The 22,503-nt window shown below is 43.6% G+C and overlaps 1 protein-coding gene across 6 annotated transcripts in view; it reads left to right on the top strand.

The window, feature by feature from the left end:
* Positions 1-1,342: 1,342 nt before the first annotated feature.
* Positions 1,343-22,503, top strand: part of KIAA2012 (KIAA2012 ortholog) — a 276,644-nt gene continuing 255,483 nt past the window's right edge. For 3 of the 6 annotated variants that reach the window (XM_073646452.1, XM_073646456.1, XM_073646457.1), the window contains exon 1: positions 20,532-20,866. In XM_073646452.1, the coding sequence (XP_073502553.1) occupies positions 20,780-20,866 (87 nt within the window). In that variant the 5' untranslated portion in view covers positions 20,532-20,779. Of the gene's footprint in view, positions 1,420-20,529; positions 20,867-22,503 lie in introns of those variants that run through there. The other 3 variants (XM_073646453.1, XM_073646458.1, XM_073646454.1) reach the window with 3 other exon arrangements.

The raw sequence follows: 22,503 nt of genomic DNA on the forward strand, positions 1-22,503 counted from the left end.
CACAGATAAAGGAGATACACAGACAGGTAGTGAATCACCTGATGTGCGGTGGCGTAGAAGGAAAGAGGTGTGTGATTGTAGCAACCAGCAGAGCACTACGATGTGGATGCGAGTTGTACTGCTCCAAAAAGGAAGCCATAAAAGAGGGAATATTTATAATAGCGTGCAGGATTTTAGAGGAACACAATATGTGTGTCAGTAAAAACTATGATAAATGTAAAAACACAGATTTATGTGTGTATATATAAAAAACAATATTAACTATAAAAAAAACTTCAGAGACATCATTCAGACCAAAGGGCTTAAGAGTATTCAGTCTGTAAATCCAATAAATTTCCTTTCTGTTTAGTTCTTGGAGTCTATTGGGATAATTCTCGGGAATTTGATCAATAGGGCTGATCTTTAGACTTAAAAAATCTTTATTATGCACCATTGTGCAATGTCTAGAAAGACCTTGTTTAAGAAACCCTTTAAGAACATTATGCCCATGGGAGTTGAGGCGTAGGTGGAGAGGCTATATTGTTCTCCCCACATATTGTTTATTACAACTGAATTTTATTAGATAGATAACAAAAGTAGAATTGCAGGTGAGATATTTATTGATCTCAAAAATCTCCATATTAGTCTTTGATTGAAAGTGAGTAAGACCATGTGTAATACTTTTACAACATAGACAATTTTTGTTGCCACATTTAAAGACCCCTTTACAGGATGTTATAGGAGTCATACAGTTGTTCTTTGTCGTATTCCTTATCCTACTCTGAGCTATGATATTTCTTAGTGAAATGCTCTGCTCATAGTGTGAAAGGCTTGAGAAAGGTTCACGCTATGAACCGAAATATCACCACATGGGCCATTAAAGTCCTATAATTTGCATTATTTTTGGATTGCTGCTTCTATTTTTTATTTCTATCTATTCATCTATCTCCAAAAATGAGCACAAAGCATGGGCTGATTAAAATCCGTTTTCTTATCATCTGATTTTAGACTGCTGCCCACATTTTTGGGATTTGTATACAAGAGGCTTTGGTGATAACATTGGGAGGCTTTGCACCCATTTTTGAATTAAAAAGTGCTGCTTTCATTTTTCTATCTGTCTCCGTCCATCTCTCACATAGATGGATGAGATGGCCGTCTGTCTATCTATCTATCTATCTATCTATCTATCTATCTATCTATCTATCTAATGTAATGGTTAGAAGAAATCAACAACCTTAAGAAGTTTCTTGTTTTTCCGATGCTTCTGATTGCAGCTGTACAAACCTGGCTTATTCCCTTTCTCAGTCAACCATCCTTTCCATGATATGCATAAACTAATATTTGCTTCCCTCATCCTCCTGTGTTCTTTCACACTAACATGCAGAACTTCCTTATCACATGGACATGATGCAGCATGTGATATACTTTATAATGGTTCTAGTAAGTACATTCTACTTTCTCTCTTCTTTTCGTAGGACATATTTTAATAAATTACGTTGTTATTAGATCATTTATATTTCTTTCTTAATTTTCCATCAGTGGAAAAGATATCAATACTTAAATCTCTGCAATAGTATAGTCTATTGTCCCTGATGCAGAATGCTTCAAAATTATCCATGTGATCATGCCTAACGTTATTAACCGTTTGCCCCTTATATGAACCTGATAAGTCGTGTTTTTGAGGAAGAATTTTGATTCCTTTGTCCACAAATTCCATAACATTTTGTTCATTGTGCAGCAGACAGTATTGTTTTCATTCACATGCTTTTACTAACACTCCTTCTACTCCACCTATGGTCAATAAAGCCACGCAGAGATCTCTCCACTTAGGGTGCTTTCATGCTATGTTTTGGCACCCGTTCGTTGGTCCCATTGGGGCTTACATCCGTTCACTCTGTCTGCCCTATTATAGTCTATGACTTCGTCAGCGCATATGCCCGAATCCCGTTTTGTAGGGGGTTCAGACGTAAGACTCGAAAGGACCAACAAACGGGTGCCAAAACGCAGTGTGAAAGCACCCTTAGGTTCACATTCTTATGGAAATCCCCCAGTTATAAGTTACTAGAATGGTCTACACAGAGGTGTATCTAGGTCCTCTAGCACACGGGGCAAGAATTCAGTTTAGCGTCCCCCCCGCTCTTTCCCCAGCACATATGCGATTTGCACACTAAGGCCATGGCCCCACTATCAGTATTTGGTCAGTATTCGGTCAATATTTTTTCTCAGAATTAGGAGCCAAAACCAGGAGTGGGTGATAAATGCGGAATTGGTGACTTGTTTCTATTATACCTTTTCTCTGATTGTTCCTCGCCTGGTTTTGGCTCCTGTGGCGCCCCTGCCAGTCCAGTTGCCACAGAGGTACTGCATCTCAGCCAGAGGTGTGGTGCCCCACTCTCAGTTAAGTAGGGAGCACTACCCGGGACACAACCACTCACATCCAGCACTACATCACTCTATTAGGGAAGGTCCAGATAGCTCCTGATGGAGAGCACAGGCCTGGTCCTAAGTCCTAGAGGAGGTGGGTGAAGGAAGTAGTTTAGGGGAGCACTGAAGGATGAGTATAAAAGGAAGGGTAGAAAGATCTAGAAGGAGTCTGGTCCTAGGATCCTAGGAGTGAGGACCGTGGAGGAGTGAGGACCGTCAAGGAGTTAGTCAGACAGAGGAGTTGGTGACAGGAGTCTGTCACCGGGAGTGAAGAGTGAAGACCGAAGCAGTGAGAAAGACTCCAGAGTGAGAGAAAGGATCCTAGGGGCACGGGAAGTGCGGAGTCCACCTGTGCGCCCGAGTTCACGCCGACCATGAAGGGATCAGGTCGCCGTAGGGTACCGGCCCCAGACTAGTGGAGGACTACAAGACTCAGCTAGCAAACCGGAGGTTGCGGTAACTTTATGTGCCTTAGCCAAAAACCACACACATTCGCTGAAAAGGTGGCCATTTAGGACAAAAGGGAACAGAAAGGACGTTGCCCGACAAGGCCCACTGGCTCAGGACACTGTGTGTGAGGCGCAGGGCAGGAGGGCGAGAGCCAACTCTGAGAGAGACGACCCAGAAAGGTACACAAGAAGTGGGTCCTGTTCAAGTGCACCCAAGTTATCTGAGAGTTGGCTGGATCTCTTCCCCAGAGGACACAGGACGACGTGGGCTTTTATAACCTGCTGGCAGTTGTAACCTAGAACATCATAAGAACTGTGAGTAAAAACTTGAAGACTGCACCCCACTGTGTCCTTGACTTAATTGCTGCGTCACCTGCCTTGCACTACGCCACCAACATCTAAAATCCCCTATTTAACTGCCCTGGGGCCTAGCTCTACCCGTGGAGAGCTGAACCATCTCTGCTGCATCACCAACAGCCCCAGTGGATCTGAACAGCAGCGGCGGACACCTATAGCCGCATACCATGGGTGGCGTCACAAACTTTATCGCCAAAACTTTATTCCCCTCTTTTCTTTATTTTATTGACCGCCCTGGGCCACGGACCTGGTCACTGCCACCGTGACTACCCCAAAAAGAACCGACTGGCCCGGCTACCGAGTACCCCACGGTCCAGGGGGCGAGTCACTCCCACTCCTGAGAGAAAATACTGACCGAATACTGACCAAATACTGATAGTGGGGCCATGGCCTTAGTCACATGCCGACAAGTTGCTCTTTCTAATTCTCTCTAAGAGAAGCAGGAAGAGAAGCTTGTTGTCACGTGACCGTAAGTATGAAAATCGCATGTGAGTGAAGTAGCCATGTGATGGAACCTGCAAGCCAAGCTGAATCCTGACAGTGAGGATATTACACGTTGTTAGAATTGGCTACAGGGCTTTATTTTATAAATAATGGGCTCGTCCAGGTTTGAGATGAAAGTCTGCAGTCACTGTAAGTGTCTGCAGGCTTCTGAATTCTCACAGCGCATGTACTGCACACTTTTAGGATTCTCCCTTGCGGTGGCAAGAGTGGACTGTCGTGTCACCACAAGTATGAAATTGGTATACTTCTGGCAACATTCCGACTAGACATGTCCTTCCTCGCTCAATTCATTTTCACTGAGTGAGGCCACGCATGTCTAGTTAGCACTTGACCACGTGTATGCAAATCACCGGCACGAGAGAATCCTGACAGCGTGCAGTGTGCACTATGAGAGTTCAGAAGTCTGCAGTCACATAGAATGACTGCAGACTCATCATAAAGGTGGACAACATCTTTAATGCTCCTAACATAAGTAAAAACATAAAAATGTATCATCATGTAGCATCATAAAAAAAATTTACATCCAGGTACCTGATAGATGTAGTTGTCTCTGGAGTCGTTCTCTTTCTTTTCTTCTTCATCTTATCCAGACTCCATGATGACTTTTCTCATCCACAGCTCGTCTCTGCAGACTTCCATCTTCTCCGGTCTTCTGCAGCAAATCCCCACACATTGCCCTTAAAGATAGAAGTGTCATTATAATGATCCTGAATAAAAATATGTGCCCTACACTGAGCCCCTGAATAAATAATTGCCCCTCGCAATATTCACCGCACAAAATATGACCCCCACACTGTCCCTCGTATGGTACATGCTCTCCATACTGGGTCCCATCTTAACACTGTCCTCACACTGTGTCCCCCCTATAAGGCCCAGTCTCTGTACTGTGCCCCCTCATCACACTCCCTCTCCTTAGCATACTGTTCTCTCCTTCCTCCTATTCTGTGCCCACTTACACTTTTCTTCCCCCATACTGTCTCCTCACACTATTGCCCTCAATAGTCTCCTTACACGTTTCCCCTACCACCTCATATTTACCCCTTACACATCCCCCCAACTTCCCATACTATGTCCGCACACATTTTCCCCTTCTCTACCAACAATGTGTCTGCACCCACCCCTCACTCGCTCCCCACAGATTAAATCTCCCCCTTCACACAGAATAAATCCCCCCTCCACACTGAATAAATCCCCCCTCCATACTGACTAAATCCCCCCCTCCACACTGAACAAATAGCCCTCTGCACAATTAATAAATAGCCCCCTGCACAATTAATAAATATCGCCCCCTCCCAGGCTGAATCTTCGGTGTCTTCAGCTCCATAGCCACAGGAGCACTTACCACCGATGGTCTTCTCTCCTGTGGGCACCGGCGAGTGACGTCGGCAGCGCGATCACATGACCTGATCATGCTCTAACCCGACGGTCAGAGCTTCAATTGTACTTGCGTCTGAAAGACGCAGGTACAATTGAACACTGGGAGCCGGCACTGTGAGCTTGACACCCAACTCAGAGAGCTGCCGAATCCTGGCAGAATGCCGCTGCCAGGGGAGACACTTCGGACCGCCGCATTAGGGGGCCCGACAGCGCCCCGCCTGCCCCCCCCCTAGATATGCCTTTGGGCCTACAAATCATAAAAGTCCTGCCAAAATTAAACTATATGTAAAATGATTAGTATAAATCACAGCCTCATTCCTCCTGTAGTCTCGGATTTATTTTTTTTTTAAAGCAATATTTAAAGGGGACATGTCATTTTGAAAATGGTATATGATTTGCTGGCAGGAGGAGTGGATCAGACTGAAGTACATTTTTATTGGAAATTAAATAATTGGTGTTTTTATGCGTATGAGTCCAGTGGGCGGTCCTACTCAGTGATTGACAGTTTTCCCTGAATGACTGTGCATGCAGAGATAGCGGTCAGTCATAGCATAGGACAGCCCATTGAGCTCCTATGCCTACAAACACCAGGGGTTTCAATGAATAAACTACAAATTATTCCGAATCGTTTCCAACAAACCTGTATATCATTCTGCTCAGATTCTCCTTCTCTATGTTCACAGATTAGACTGCATGTACAACATGACAGGGTCGCATTAAAAGAGTTGTCCACTACTTGGGCAACCCCTTCTTAATCCGTATGTTTGCCCTCAGTAAAATAACAACACTTATACTTTCTTCCGATGCCGGCGCCATTCCAGCTTTCCCGAGACTCACGTCACTTTGTTACATCACTCTCCCTGCGGTCAATCAGTGGCCACTTCACTCTCCCTACCTCCCTATGACATACATGCTGAGCAAGTGAAAGCTGCTCACTTACTGATGTGTCACTTACTGGGCTGTGTATTGCTGTTTCAATAAAATCAGTGTTTTTTCAGCAGGAGGTTTTCACTACTGGACTAAATCTCTCATTCATCTTAGTTAACTGCTCTGTGTCACCCCGCCCCCAGCACTGACTGGCAGCTCTTTGCCTATGCACAGTGTACACAGAAAGCTGCCAATCAGTGGTAGGGGCGGGGTTATACAGAGCTCAGCATTCAGAACCCAGCTAGATCTGTATCAAATAAAACAGTGATTGTATCAGAATGACTGCATGCAGTTCAGCAAGTGATACATCGCTGGAATCAGGGTCTCAGCCCCTACACCATGCTCCTCTCAGATGACATAGCAAAAACCTGATGACAGATTCTACAGGTGTTATAGGTAAAACATACCATCTAATTTAACTTTCTTTTAATAAATCATAACTAACTCCCTTTCCAATCTTGTAGCTTATAGCTATACTTATCAACTCCAGGCCTTATCTTTCTTTTTTCTTTCCCATTTTGTTAGTTTTCATGGTCCCCTGCAGTGCTGAAAGTAGTTTGTCACCAAGATGGACCCTTTTAACATATATATACAAGTGACTGTAAGAAACATTAGCGAGCGGGAGGTTCAATCGCTCCTATGCTATGGCGAGGACTGTCATGATAAAGTATGGACACATAGACACAATTTTTGGGCTGATCTTTTAATTTCGAAAGGGTTATGGCCAGCTGTACCCTCTTGTTCCGATTACGATGGCATGATTAGGAGAGGTGGAGGGCTTCACAGTAGGATCCTTTCTTTAGGAGAAAAGGCTTTGATTGATCCAATGTAAGCTGTTTCCAGGGAAGCAGATGCCTTGAACAGACCTCTCCAGTAGCAAAAGAATACAAACCATGTGAGGACTGCAGAGACCAAAGTCTTTCTGTTAACCCTTCTCGTGCTGGTACAAATGAGAAAGTAATTGTATTCATAGTTCATTGCTCCCCCTTCCTTTGACATAAAAAAGGTCTATAATTAAATGCCCAACTCTAAATTCTGGGTCTTTGTATTTTCTTCAAAGCAGGTTCATAGGGCAGGCACTGAAATAAAGGTGGAATGTCTTTGAATGGAAAGATCAATCTGTTAATGCTCCAAATTATTCAGCCTTTTTTTTATACTTATAATGCCCTAGCAAATTTCAAAGCATTCATGTTGAGTAACAGTATGCGTTCATATTGTATTGTACATGTATACATACTTTTCAACATCATACAAATTCAGAGGAAGACTTGGCAGTAACTTTGTCAACTTGTCGCTTATTGTGAAACTCCAATTCCATGCTTCTTCTGACATACTAAGACTGTGTTTTACTGTATTTTTTTCACAACCACAGAAGTTCATTATGTAAGGAACTTTGGCCTGATTGGCTTCCATAAAACTTTCCAGACTTGCTTATGTCACTTGTAAAACTCATGTACAATTATAGTGCTTGTCCAGCCCAATTTCATTAAATCAAGAGATGTAACCAAGGGTGCAACGATCGTGGTCACAGAGGTCGCAACCACAAATGGACCCATTCGTGTGGGTTGCCCTTTGACACAACGCAAACTTCAACTGGATGTGTATTCAACTCAGATGCACATTCAGCTGACGTGTATTGCGGCACAGGGGACCCGCCGGGTCTGTGCGCGGCAATAGACACTGCCGGCCAATCAGAGGCCAGCAGCTGACACCGGGAGAGTCAGCCTGGGACTGAGCTCATAACACCCCTCTCGCTGTTGCTTTTACGTCCATCAGCTGGTATATAAAAACATAGTAGGTATATAAAAACATGCATGTATTCGAATGCAACGTTGTGTCAAAATTTCAAAGCAATCGGTGAAGAACTTTCGGAGACTTAAGATTTTGAACAAACAAACATTTACATTTTTATTTATATAGAAGATAGATATATATATACCAGGATGAGGAACAAATATACTAAGATGGGCCCAGGATGGGGGACATATATACCACAAAGGAGCCCAGATATTACTACATAATGGGGGTGGGGGACAACTGGTATGTCCTTAGAGGATTTAGAACCTTACAAGGGCCCATACATCTGACCAACATGGCTCAGGTCCAAATTTTGCAGCGGGCCCATCGGACTCTAGTTACACCACTATATGTAATAACAGCCGGTGTGCACATCAGAGGCTGGAAAGTAGTGTTAGTGGTGACGTAGGCATCTATAGTATTATTATATTGCAGAATTGGTTTCTCCCATTTAACATTTAAAAAAAAACAAGAGCATTTCATAGGCTAGATTGTTTGGGTAAATTATAGTATATCATACTATATCATGCGCTCAGGAGGGTGGCAGTGTTATGAGACACAACACAACTTAGGGCTTGTCTTTCCATTCAAAAATCCCTTGAAATACTGGGATCGGTGAATGAACCCTTATATTTATTCATATGATGCAGAAGATTATAGTGCTAAATTACAACACTGCTATAGCTCGGTTCTTGCCCTGTTTGCCCACATTTTGCCATACTAAATGCCAGATTAGTCTTGCCATGAGTCGGATAAATCTCCATGTGACTATGATCATGACAGTCTTTGCACAACCGAAATTTACTCGGTGCCGCTGCTACATTGCAGCACTATACAACTGAACGAGGTCACATTGCGACACTTACACTGCCATGACCACGATAAGCAAGTCACAAAAAATCCATCTGAGTCTGATTTTTCAAGACTTGCTTGTTGTGGTAGTGTAGGTGTCTCAATGTGACCCCATTCACTTCTGTATGTAAAACCGAAAGAATTGAAATGGAGTATAAGTTGGTTTACATGCAACGTGTAGGAGCATGTTCATACTGGCCATTAAACAGACAACACCTAAGATGGAAACAAAATGAAAATATAACCTGTTGTAACTAAAAAGCAATAGTACATATGAATAACATAGGGCACTTAGTAAACACTGTTTTTCATTAAAAAAAAAAAGCGTGAAAGCCATTCCACCAGCGTCAAGGTGTACCCAAATGGGACGGTCCTAACCTCTAGTATTAAAACGTACTCTCCACTTCTTTTGGTTTTGCTTTAGGTTCTTGCACTCAGTTTATGCAAAGGTGTGGCCTCCCTTTCTTTGAGATGGGCATTACATTTATATAACTTCCCATGGCTGGGTGTCCATAGTTAGGTCCTGGTCCTGCTCGATCCTTATTCACATTGAGGTTATTTTTGACACATGGTAAGGTTTAATATTAGAGGTTAGGACCATCCCGATTGAGTACATCTTGGCACTGGTGGGATGGCTTTTATGCTTTTTTTTTATAATCAAAAACAGTATTTACTAAGAACCCTACTTTATTTATATGTACTATTGCTTTTTACTTACTTTTAGAAGGGTATGTGTTCATTTACACTTCTATAAGTAGCAAACCAAGGTCGTGTGACGATGTCGCGACTTAAGTCGCCGTGTAGTCCCAGCCTTCATGTGAAGATGATACATTTTACTTTTTATTGCAGGTGAAATTATTATTTTTTTTTTAGGTTTTGCTTTTTGATACACAATCCTCATAAACCAGTGCAGTCCATAATGAAAATGACAGAGTCTTGGGCTGGTGTTTGCTTGTCGATGGCTGCACTAGATAACGTCCCTGAGCTAATAATACATATCTGTGTAGAAAGTCAGTTTGATTTATATCTGTGCACAATAGGAAAGAATGTGCTCCCTCTTGCCCTATAAAGCGATGAGTGTTTGTTAAGCATTTCTGTACACTTTCTCTTCTTGTTTTATAAGATGAATTGATGGTTTCAGACAAGCTGGCCATGAGTCTTAGAGAAATATTAGCCAAATTTTGCATCAATTTCAGCCAGACTGGATCTAGTGAGTATAGTAACAGCCTAACAACTGGGGATCAAAAGTGATTTCAGTGTTTTGTTATATGTCACACATTTTGATATTTTTGGGAACATGATGATCTTCTGTTTAAAAGTTTGCTTATTACATATTTAATTCGCATAGCATATTAATTTTTAAAGGGAGTATTGACTGCTGAGAGGAATATTGACTGCTGAGACCATCTCAAAGCATGGCTCCTACCACTGGCGGACACAGACAGAAGAGGACCCCTGTGCCAGAACAATATATGGGCCGTTTGCTGTCCAATAGATCATCATAATACTTAATTTCACTTGCTTTGGGGATAGAAATGGGCCCCCTTATCCCTTGGGTGGTGTTTCACCGCACATCATAGCCCAGGATCCAGCACGCGCTTGCAGCCAATGACGTGAAACCCCACCCAAAGCTCATCAATCAGGGGGGTGCGCGTCACTGGATCACGCCTTTGGGTTCCCAGAACTTGACGTGATATCAGCGGATGTCAGAGGCTGCAGCCGGGAGTCGCGTGATGCCCAGTGAATGGTCAGCAATAGCGCCACTCACAGGCACATATAACAACAGAAGGTAATTACAAAAAACTTTAAACCGATGGGGCCATTATTTATAGTAGTGGACAACCTCTTTAAAGAGTACCTCCACTTTCACAAGAAAACAATTATAGTGCTGGACTCTGCAGTATAATCATTTTTCGAAATTACTCTATTAGTGTTTTTTTCTGATAACCTGCAGCACCGGACCGCCAGAAGTCCCTGCATGCTGTGGGCAATGCTAAACTATGCAATTTATAGACTAAAGTATGGGCGGTCCGTACTGTCTGTAATTGGCAGAAATCATGCAAAAAATGAGGAGTATGGTGGTTCAAAATCAGCGCTGGCCGAGATATACTCACACACAAAGGTGAAGCATGAATGCAGTTTATTGTGTCAACGCGTTTCAAGGTTTTCAAACCTCTTCATCAGGACTGAACCATTGGCAGAAATCACTAATAGAGTTATTTAGAAAATGATTAGACAGCAGAATCCAGCACTATAATTGTTTACTTGTAAAAGTAGGGATAAGCTTTAAGTTAAAGGGGTGGTGGGAAACTAATAATGATCTTCACCCTAAATGTCTATTTACTTTAACCCCTTAACGCCCAATGAGGGACACTGCACGTCATGAACGAGTGTAAGTTAACGTTCCTTGCCGCGCAGTGTCCGTCATGGCTTTAAACTGTCACTGCGTGTAAACACACAGTGACAGTTAAGTGCCGACAACTGTCTGTGACAGCTGAGTGGCACAAGAAGGGGTGCAGGGGTCAACCATGCCAGCAGTCCCCACACCCAGATCGCTGCGATCGGTCAGTCAATCTGACTGACCGATCTCAGCATGATCGCCCAGGAGATGCTGTAATATCAGCACCTCCTGCACGATCAGTGACTGAGCTGCGGCACTAAACAGCCAGGAGCGGTGTCAGCGCCGCCCCTGGCTGTTAACCCCCTGAATGCTGCGATCAAGCGCGATAGCAGCATTCAGGAGGCAGGCAGAGGGATGGGAGCTTCTTCTGTCTTCAGATCGGTGCCGGGGCCCGATCGTTGCCATGGTGACCCGGGGTCGTCATAACAACCACCGTGTCACCAACCTACGGAAAGCTCACAGCATGGTCTCAGGAGCTTTCACTATAGGTATAATGTACTGCAATGCTAGTGCATTGCAGTACATTATAACGGCGATCAAAGAGAAAAAAGTGAAAAAAGTAAAAAAAATGGTAAAAAATAATATTACAAAATGATAATAATAATATTGACTAATAAATACACATTTTTATGTAAAAATAAATAAATAAAGTACACATATTAGGTATCGCCGCGGAATAGAAAGTGATCAAAATATGTCATGTGCCCGAAAATGTCAACTCGTCCCGCAAAAAACAAGCCCTTACACGACTGTCCCAGAGGAAGATTCCCTATAATGAGGCAGATGAAGGCACTGTGGACGCTGGCCTATGATCCGGCAGTGTCCGTCTTTTTATGCATGCATAAAAGCGTGCTCGGTCACGCTGACACACCTGTGGTGTCAATATGATCACTGCACCCCTAGATGAGTTCATTGAGAGGTGTAGTTTGTAAAATGGGGTCACTTATGGGGATTTCTGCTGTTATGGCACCTCAGGGGATCTCGTAGTGGGTCATGGCACCCTCAAACCCTAACAGTAAAATCTACACTATAATATAGTTCTCCTTCCCTTTTGACCTTTGTACTATGCCTCAAAAGTAGTTCCTAATTACATGTAGGGTGTTGGCGTACTCAGAAGAAATTGCGCAACAAAATGAGAGGTAAATTTTCTCCTGTTACCCTTGTGAAAAGAAAAAATTTGGGGCTAAAAGAAAATTTTTGTGGAAAAAAATTGATTTTTTTATTTTCATGGCTCTACGTTATAAACTTCTGTGAAGCACCTGGAGGTTTAAAGTGCTTACCACACATCTAGATAAGTTCCTTGAGGGGTCTAGTCTCCAAAATGGGGTCACTTGTGGGGGGTTTCCGCTGTTTAGGCACATCAGGGGCTCTACAAATGCTACATGGCGTCCGCTCTCAATTCCAGCCAATTTTGCGTTCAAAAAGTCAAATGGCGCTCCTTCCATTCCAAGCCCTGTCGTGCGCCCAAACAGTATTTTCCACCCACATATGGGGTATCAGTCTACTCGGGAGAAATTGCACAACAACTTTTTCAGTCAATTTTCTCCTGTTATCCTTGTGAAAATAAAAAATTAGGGATAAAACTTCATTTTTGTGGAAAAAATTTGATTTTTTATTTTCACGGCTCTACGTTATAAACTTCTGTGAAGCACCTGGGGGTTCAATGTGCTCACGACACATGTAGATAAGTTCATTGCGGGGTCTAGTTTCCAAAATTGGGTCACTTGTGGGGGGTCTCTATTGTTTAAGCACATCAGGGGCTCTCTAAACGCGACATGGCGTCCGCTAATTATTCCAGAAAATTTTGAATTCAAAAAGTCAAATGGTGCTTCGTCCCTTCCGAGCCCTGCCATGTGCCCAAATAGTGGTTTTCCCCCACAAATGGGGTATCAGTGAACTCAGGAGAAATTTCACAAAAACTTTTGTGGTCCATTTTCTCCTGTTACTCTTGTGAAAATAAAAAAATTGAGACTAAAAGTTCATTTTAGTGGAAAAAATATTTTTTTATTTTCACGGCTCTACGTTATAAACTTCTGTGAAGCACCTGGGGGTTCAAGGTGCTCACCACACATCTAGATAAGTTTATTGAGGGGTCTAGTTTCCAAAATGGTGTCACTTGTGGGGGGTTTCCACTGTTTAGGCACATCAGGGGCTCTCCAAATGCGACATGGCGTACGCTAATTATTCCAGCAAATTTTGAATTCAAAAAGTCAAACGGTGTTTCGTCCCTTCCGAGCCCTGCCATGTGCCCAAATAGTGGTTTTCCGCCACGTATTGGCTATCGGCATGGTAAGGAGAAATTGCACAATACATTTTGGCATACATTTTTGTCTGTTACCCTTGTGATAAAAAATTGGGTCTAAATTAAATTTTTTGTGAAAAAAAGTTAAATGTTAATTTTTTTCTTCCTCATTGCTTCAGTTCCTGTGAAGCACCTGAAGGGTTAATAAACTTCTTGAATGTGGTTTTGAGCTCCTTGACGGGTGCAGGTTTTAGAATGGTATGAATTTTTAGTATTTGCTGTCATAAAGGCCACTCAAAGTCACTTCAAATGTGATGTGGTCCCTAAAAAAAATGGTTTTGTAAATTTTGTTGAAAAAATGGAAATCGCTGGTCAACTTTTAACCCTTCTAACTTCCTAGCAAAAAAAATGTGTTTCCAAAATTGTGCTGATGTAAAGTAGACATGTGGGAAATATTATTTATTAACTATTTTGTGTGACATATCTCTCTGATTTAACCCCTTTACCCCCAAGGGTGGTTTGCACGTTAATGACCAGGCCAATTTTTACAATTTCGACCAGTCACTTTATGAGGTAATTACTCTGGAACGCTTCAACGGATCCCCCTGATTCTGAGATTGTTTTTTCGTGACATATTGTACTTCATGATTGTGGTAAAATTTCTTCGATATCACTTGCGTTTATTTGTGAAAAAAACAGAAATTTGGCGAAAATTTTGAACATTTTGCAATTTTCAAAATTTGAATTTTTATGTCCTTAAATCAGAGAGATATGTCACACAAAATAGTTAATAAATAACATTTCCCACATGTCTACTTTACATCAGCACAATTTTGTAACCAAAATTTTTTTTTTGTTAGGGAGCTATAAGGGTTAAAAGTTGACCAGCGATTTCTCTTTTTTCCAACAAAATTTACAAAACCATTTTTTTAGGGACCACATCACATTTGAAGTCACTTTGAGAGGTATTTATGACAGAAAATACCCAAAAGTGACACCATTCTAAAAGCTTGGAACCCCCAGGTGCTTCACAAATTGATTTGTAAAAATGAAAAAGTGGAAAAAAAAACACTGTTTTATTTTTACGGATTAATTTGTGAAGCACCTGGGGGTTCCAAGTGCTCACTATGCATCTAGATAGGTGCCTTGGGGGGTCTAGTTTCCAAAATGGGGTCACTTGTGGGGGAGTTCCAATGTTTAGGCACACAGGGGCTCTCCAAACGCGACATGGTGTCCACTAACAAATTGGAACCATGTCGCGTTTGGAGAGCCCCTGTGTGCCTAAACATTGGAGCTCCCACACAAGTGACCCCATTTTGGAAACTAGACCCCCCAAGGCACCTATCTAGATGCATAGTGAGCACTTGGAACCCCCAGGTGCTTCACAAATTGATTCGTAAAAATGAAAAAGTGGAAAAAAAAACACTTTTTTTATTTTTACGGATTAATTTGTGAAGCACCTGGGGGTTCCAAGTGCTCACTATGCATCTAGATAGGTGCCATGGGGGTCTAGTTTCCAAAATGGGGTCACTTGTGGGGGGAGCTCCAATGTTTAGGCACACAGGGGCTCTCCAAACGCGACATGGCTCCAATTTGTTAGCGGACACCATGTCGCGTTTGGAGAGCCCCTGTGTGCCTAAATATTGGAGCTCCCCAAGTGACCCCATTTTGGAAACTAGACCCCTAAGGGAACTTATCTGGATGTGTGGTGAGCACTTTGAACCCCCAAGTGTTTTGCAAAGGTTTATGACGTAGAGCCGTGAAAAAAAACATTTTTTTTCCACAAAAACGCTCTTTTAGCCGCAATATTTTTATTTTCACGAGGGTACTAGGAGAAATTGGACCCCAAAAGTTGTTGTGCAATTTCTCCTGAGTACGCTGATACCCCATGTGTTGGAGAAAACTACTGTTTGGGCGCATGTCAGGGCTCGGAAGGTAAGGAGTGACGCTTTGGAATGCAGACTTTGATGGAATGGTCTGCGGGCGTCATGTCACGTTCTCAGAGCCCCTGATGTGCCTAAACGGTGGAAATGCCCAACAAGTGCCCCCTTTTTGTAACGGATACCTGATTTGTCAATTTTATAATGTAGTGTTATACGCCAGTTGTGTAGGAGAACCTGACAAACACTACACAACTGAAGTATGACAACCTGACGAACACTACGTCAGCTGTGTAGTGTTCGTCAGGTTGTCATACGTCAGAAATTAATTCAATAGTCCATGGAAGTATGGTACCTTTTGAAGCAGTCTTTCATGCAGAGGCCAGGTTTGTCGGGGCAGGTGTCACATTGGTAAATGATGTCCTTGCGTATTCCCCTTCGGTAACACTCTCGGCACTTCTTTTGTGACTTACCTTTTTTTCCGCTGTGAGAGATCTGCCCCGGGAAATGCTGGCCCAGTACAATTCGAGGTCCTTCAGTTCCAGAAGTAGTGGGGCCCGCTCCGCCACCACTGCCAAATATCATGGCCTTGATAACTGTCTCCTGAAAGTGAAGATACGACGCAGAAGTCTGGCCTGCACATTTTGACAGAAGGAAAGCGTTGTGCATTGCCATCTGAACAATGTGCACGGCCAGCTTCTTATACCATACCTTGGCCTTTCTCAAAGCACTGTACGGCTGGAGGACTTGATCGGAGAGATCAACTTCCCCCATGTACTAGTTGAACCCCACTACACAGTCTGGTTTGGCGACCTGTGTAGTGGAACCTCTTACAGTGCTGAGGGTGCTGCCATCACCATGTATGGTGGTCAAGAGAAGGACATCCCTCTTATCCTTGTACTTGACCACCAATAGGTGGTCGCTACATTGGGCTCTGCTCTCACCCCTTCTGAGCAGCTGCCAAATTAGCGTCTTTGGGAGGCCTTTCTGATTTTTGCGGACAGTACCGCAAGCTGCGGTATGTCGCGCAGAGAGGGACTTGAAGAGCGGGATACTTGTATAAAAGTTATCCACGTACAGGTGATAACCTTTATCCAGCAGTGGGTGCACCAAGTCCCACACAATTTTCACACTCACTCCCAGAACAGGGGGGCATTCAGGGGGTTCAATCCGGGAGTCCTTCCCTTCACAAACTCTAAACTTGTGAGTGTACCCTGAGGTACTCTCACAAAGTTTATACAGCTTGATCCCGTACCTGGACCTTTTACTGGGCAGGTACTGCCGGAATCCAAGCCGCCCCTTAAAATAAATTAAGGACTCATCCACGCAGATGTCCCTTTGGGGCACGTACACTTCACCAAACTTGTTGTTGAAGTGCTAGATGACCGACCCAACTTTGAAAAGACTATCAAAGTTCGGGTCATCGCGTGCAGGACACCTTGCATTATCTTGGTAATGCAAGAACTTGTGGATGGCCTCAAAATGTGTCCGGGTCATGACCATTCGGAACACTGGAGTGTTATACAAAACGTCAACACTCCAGTATTGCCGAACCTCTGGTTTTTTCAGGATCCCCATATGAAGGACCAGGCCCCAAAACTTCATCATTTCTTCTGCGTCTACAGGAGACCAGTTAGAAAATGATGAAGACGAGTTTGGTTCCAAAAATTGATGAGCATACAAATTAGTTTGGCCCACCATGAGGTTTATAAAATCCTCAGAGAAAAAGACTTTGAAAAAGTCTATTTCTGTGAGGCCGGTGGTGTCAAACTTGATTCCTGATTCCGCCATGAAATCAGGAATCAGTGGCTCAAAATTTTTGGGGGGCAAGGTCCATACGGGATCAGTAGTGGGGGGCGCTGGAACATCTTCTCTCCTGCGACGACTGCGGGGCGGTCCAGCAGCACCTGAGGAGGAAGAGGAGGAAGAAGAGGAGGAAGAGGAGGACGATGAGGCGTCGGAAAAATAAAGAAATGTGGCATCCTCGCCCTCGCTGTCAGTCTCAGTGTCGGAGGCAACAATAGCGTATGCCTCTTCCGCTGAATAGCAAGTTTGGGATGAGCCGGACATTTTTTTTTTCTCGTGTATGTGGTGCGTGTGTGTCAGTACTTTATTTAGAGTGTGTGTGTGTCAGTGTGCTTGGTGTGAACTTTTTTTTCTGAAAAAAAAAGAGAAAAAAAGGAACTACCGTAGGTGGTTCAAACAGCGAGCACGAGTGCGGATCGGTGAACTATGTCACCAATCAACTCTCGGCAGCTGCTGGGTGTGTGCGCGGATGTGGTGCAAAGGTGGGGGGGGGGAATTGACAGGGACAAGAAAAAGTCCTGAAAAGCAGCGAGCACGGACGTTGACACTGCTCAGCGCTCGGCCGCTGCAGGACGCACGAAAAAAAAAAAACTGGGGGGGAGGAGGATTGGGGGCAAAAGGAGGGGGGGGGAGAAGTGGGGGAGAGGGGTGGATGACGGGAGAACAGAGATGGACTTACCAAAGTCTTCTCTGTTCTTCTTTCAGCAGGATCAGCAGCAGGTTCTGGAAGAGGCTCTGGAGCAGGATCCGCAGCAACAGGACGCCGGAGCAGGAGATCCAGGACCATGGAGACCGCAGCAGGACGCCGGAGCAGGAGATCCAGGACCCTGGAGACCGCAGCAGGATGCCGGAGCAGCAGCAGTAACTGGAGCAGGTAAGAGAAAGGTCTTATAGTGTAACAGAAGATTCTGTGGCACTACAAGGCCCAGCACAGCGCAGATCAGACGTGACCGCTCTGTAGAAATCCTCACCAAGTGTGAGGATCTGCAGGGCGGTCAAGGGGGGTGACAGGGTGGTGACAGGCAGGTCACAGGCCGGTCACCACCTGGTCACCTCCCGGTCAGGTACTCTGATTGGTGCGATCGATGATGACATCGATCGCACCAATCAGAGATGGCTGGGGCCTGGGCACGCACCAGAGGGGGTCACATGGAGGTGACAGGCAGATCACAAGCCGGTCACCGCCCTGTGACCGCCCTGTGACCTGTGTTCAGGTACTCTGATTGGAGCGATCGATGTCATCATCGATCGCTCCAATCAGAGCTGGCTGGGGGCTGGCTGGGGGATATATGACATCACAGGGGGTCATGGGGAGGTGACAGGCAGGTCACAAGCCGGTCACCGCCCCGTAACCGCCCTGTTACTGCGCGGTCCCGCTGTGATCGGTGCGATCGATTTGATCGGCGATCGTACCGATCCTAGCAGTTTGGGGAGAGGGCTGGGGTTACTAGGCAACAGCCTAGGATCGGTGCTTTTAGGAGCACCGATCCTAGGCTGCACATCACTGTTTCCGGCAATCTGATTGCCGGAAACAGTGAGAAATGCTGTGATTGGCTGTTCAGAATTGAACAGCCAATCACAGCGATCGTGGGTGTGAAGGGGCGGCGACACCCCCCGAGATGCCGGCGCCATCTACCCTAAGGTAAGATGGCACCGTAATTTTAATGCTATCACTGCGACTTCGGTCGCGGTGCCGCATTAAAGATAGGGCGTATAAATACATATCTGGTCCATAAGGCCCAGGGCACAGATACGTATTAATACGCCCTATGTCGTAAAGGGGTTAAGGGCATAACAATTCTAAGTTTGAAAAGTGCAAAATTTTCAAAATTTTCACCAAATTTCTGTTTTTTTCACAAATAAACGCAAGTCGTATTGAATAAATTTTACCACTATCAAGAAGCACAATATGTCATGAAAAAACAATGTCAGAATCAGTGGGATCTGTTGAAGCGTTCCAGAGTTATTACCTCATAAAGTGACAGTGGTCAAATTTAAAAAATAGGGCCCGGTCATTAACCTACAAAGTGGCTCGGTCCTTAAGGGGTTAATAAATATAATCATTTTTCTAATATGGTTTAATTAAAAAGTCCCTTACCCTATCTAATCTAGCTGCTTTATTTTATTTTTTTTTATACCTAATTCCGGTTTGATAACGCTTTGTTTGAGAACCCCCAGTGCATGCTGGGATACTTAAACGAGACATCATCAGGGGGCAGAGGCTGGGGTCACTGCCACAGCTTCTGTCCCCACCCTGAAATGAAGCGTCATCAGTGATATCCATTTAAGGGGCTGGGCTATTCCCTACTCTATTGAGCATGCATCGATTGTTAATTCCGACGTATACTTGGTACGAGCTCCCTTCTTACTGTACAAGATTCTCAGTTCACAATGACAGTGCGCTCCATCACCAGCTGTAATGAGAAGTGACGAGCCAGCAAAAGAGCGCACTGTCAGTGCGCATTGTGAGGAGAGAACGCGGCTAGCAGAGACCAGCCCCACCCTCAAAAGTGACGTCTGTTTCGGGGGCAGGGCTGGTCTCTGCTCACCTCACAATAAGAAAGGAGCTTGCACTGGGCATATGTCCGAATTGAAAACTGATGCATGCTCAGTAGAGCGGGGACTAGCCCAGCCTCTGAAACGGAGGTCACTGATATAGCTTCATTTCAGGGTGGGGACAGAGGCTACGGCAGTGAACTCAGCCTCTGCCCCCTGATGAAGTCCTGTCCCGTTTGAGTATGCCAGCATGCACTGGGAATTCTCAAACGAAGTGTCATCAAAATGTAAATAGGTAAAAAAATAAAAGCAGTTAGATTAGAGCGGGAAGGGACATTTTAATTAAACCATATTGGAAAAACTATTATATTATTAAAATAAATCGAGAGACATTCAGGGTGAAAATCAATATTAGTTTCGGACTACCCCTTTAAGTTCCCACGATGAGTATTTGGTGCATTTTTTACTTTACATATTTTCGCTGCACAGAAACTGCAGCGTCTTACATTTCCAGCAAAGTGGATGGGATTTATAGAAATCTAAAAAGGTCTGTAAATCCGCACATGACTGTATCGATAAAGTTTATCAAAATCATAAAATCATATACCAGGAAGTATCAGAAACAAAGCAACGTTATATAAAACATCACATACTAAAAAGAGACAAAAACTACAGCTGAAAAAAACACAATAAAGAAGCCTGTAAAAAAATGCACTAAAAAACACAATGAAAAAATGCAAATAACTAATAGTTTAGCTAATAGGAGCTAAAATCTGCAACATCAAAAACTCATCAAATCCTCATTGTGAGAACATAGCCTTTATGTCCTATATTTTCTGAATATTTCTTTGACGTTTTGAGGGCAATGTTCGTACACTGTTTGTATCAGCATGTACTAAGTAATTGCACCAACTTTACTGCTGGTATGTGAACACATCCCTGAGGGCTCCCGCACTCCTCCACTTGCTACCAGGGTAACACCAGAAACAATCTGTTTTAACAATGAGGAGCAGTGAAGAGTTTCAGAGAACAACTTGGGACAGTGCAGTCTATGGCAACCATTGCAGGGCAGACAACACAAACAGTGTGAGCAATGGGCGGGACTGGAAATCCTGTCACAAATCTCTTCTAATATACGGATCCCGTTCTGGATAAGTCTGTGCACCACTATCCATCTCTCAGGATTTATTAAAAGGAGACGGCTTCCTGCCCTGGAGGTTGGCAGCCCTGGCATGTGAGAGTGCAGGGCTTTGGGAGGTCTGCCATTGCTGGAGGTCCGCCATGAAAGATGTCAACTCTATCACTCCTGAGCCGTGGGAATGCCCAGATGGTCAAAACCTCTCAAGAGAAGCTAGTGGTTTATTATGAGCCAGAGGTGAGATGATATTTCAGATAATGAACATGGGGGATTTTGTGTGTATGTGCAACATATATTTCTATTTTATTATTTTATCACTCATATCAATGTTTCTGACAACCAATATACAATATTCCTCAAACCACCATATAAAACACTGTCTACTATATGTACAGCTACAACTATTCCCAAAGCACTGGATAGCTTTCTCTGCATTTCTCTATAAATTATTGTGCACCTCTCACCACACAAGTAACTAGAGTCTTATGGGACCCAAGACGACATAATTTGGACCCGCTCCCCTGCCATCCACTAGCATGTCGCTCAGATGTGTAGGCCCCAGTAGGTTTGATAGAGTCTGTGTTGGCACCCAATAAAGAATAATAGAAATATAATTTATAAATCTGACAGAAAAGCATGGCAATAAGATAATTTGTTAAGTAATAAATCTAAATAAACATAGTCATATAGTTACAGAAGAACAGATATTATCCCCATACTAATACTGAACAAGGTTCACTATAACAAGACCAATATACCAATAATACCAGATAGGAGACAAATACCGCCACTCCATGACCATATATTCCTCCTCATAGTGTTTGAGTATGACCACCATTGTGTTACTGAACAAAACCCACAGTACCAAGACCAATATGTCAATATTATCACATTCAAGGGCTAAATATCGTCACACTATGAGCAGACCATATGTTACCATCACATAGTGACTAGGGATGAGAGGACTCGTGTACGTTCAGGTTCTGGTACCCGACCTTTAGTCCAAAGTTCGGTTCGGGTAGCGGAACTGTACCCGAACTTGAACCTGAACCTGAACCCCATTGAAATCAATGAGGACCTGAACTTTGGATCTCTCTTTCTCCTCCCGGACTTCCTCCGAAACTCCAAACGTTAAAACGGACTTCTGGGAGAAGTCTGTGTTTGGAGTTTAGCACCGGACACTTGTCCGTTATGAACCCTGAACTTTTAAGTTTGGGTTCTCTCAGCTCTAATAGTGACTGAATAATACCACCATGTTGATTATTAATAATAATCACAGTACTAATACCACCCCAAAGAATGACCATATAGTGGAAGGTAATAGCATGTACAGACCAGAAACTCAAGACATCCAGCAGTGCTGTCTCCAATTGAAGTAATTCCCTTTTGCCTTTCTTTTTCTTCGTCTGGCGCACACTACTTTAACTTCTTCCAGCCAGGGCTAGTTACTGCAAATTGCTGTACACATATATCTATGACTGGTCACATCTAGAGTACCTTCCCCACCTTTCCCCCATTTCTAACAGTACCAGTACCTCCCTTTTGTCCCATAGTGACAGTATTCCCAAAATAAAACACAATACAGTAGTTATGTTCCCCTGTGTCCTCAGTAAAGTAATAATGCTTATGTCCCCTTTGTGCTCAAAAACTGTAGAATTTCTCCCATTCTGGCACCAAGTTGTACAGTAGTATTTCTCACCACTTATGCTCCATACAGATGTAACATTTCTCTTTGTGTTCCTGATAGAGTAGTAATATTTCACTTTGTGGCCCCATACATTACTAATATCCACTTATGTGCCCCCTATTTTGTAATAATGTCATCCAATTCTGGCTCCAATAAGTTAATAATGTCCTCCAATTCTGCACCCCAT

The sequence above is a fragment of the Phyllobates terribilis genome, unplaced genomic scaffold (genome assembly GCF_046119375.1).
Source record: "Phyllobates terribilis strain yellow unplaced genomic scaffold, ASM4611937v1 Scaffold_9__5_contigs__length_417890890, whole genome shotgun sequence".
Lineage (NCBI taxonomy): Eukaryota > Metazoa > Chordata > Amphibia > Anura > Dendrobatidae > Phyllobates > Phyllobates terribilis.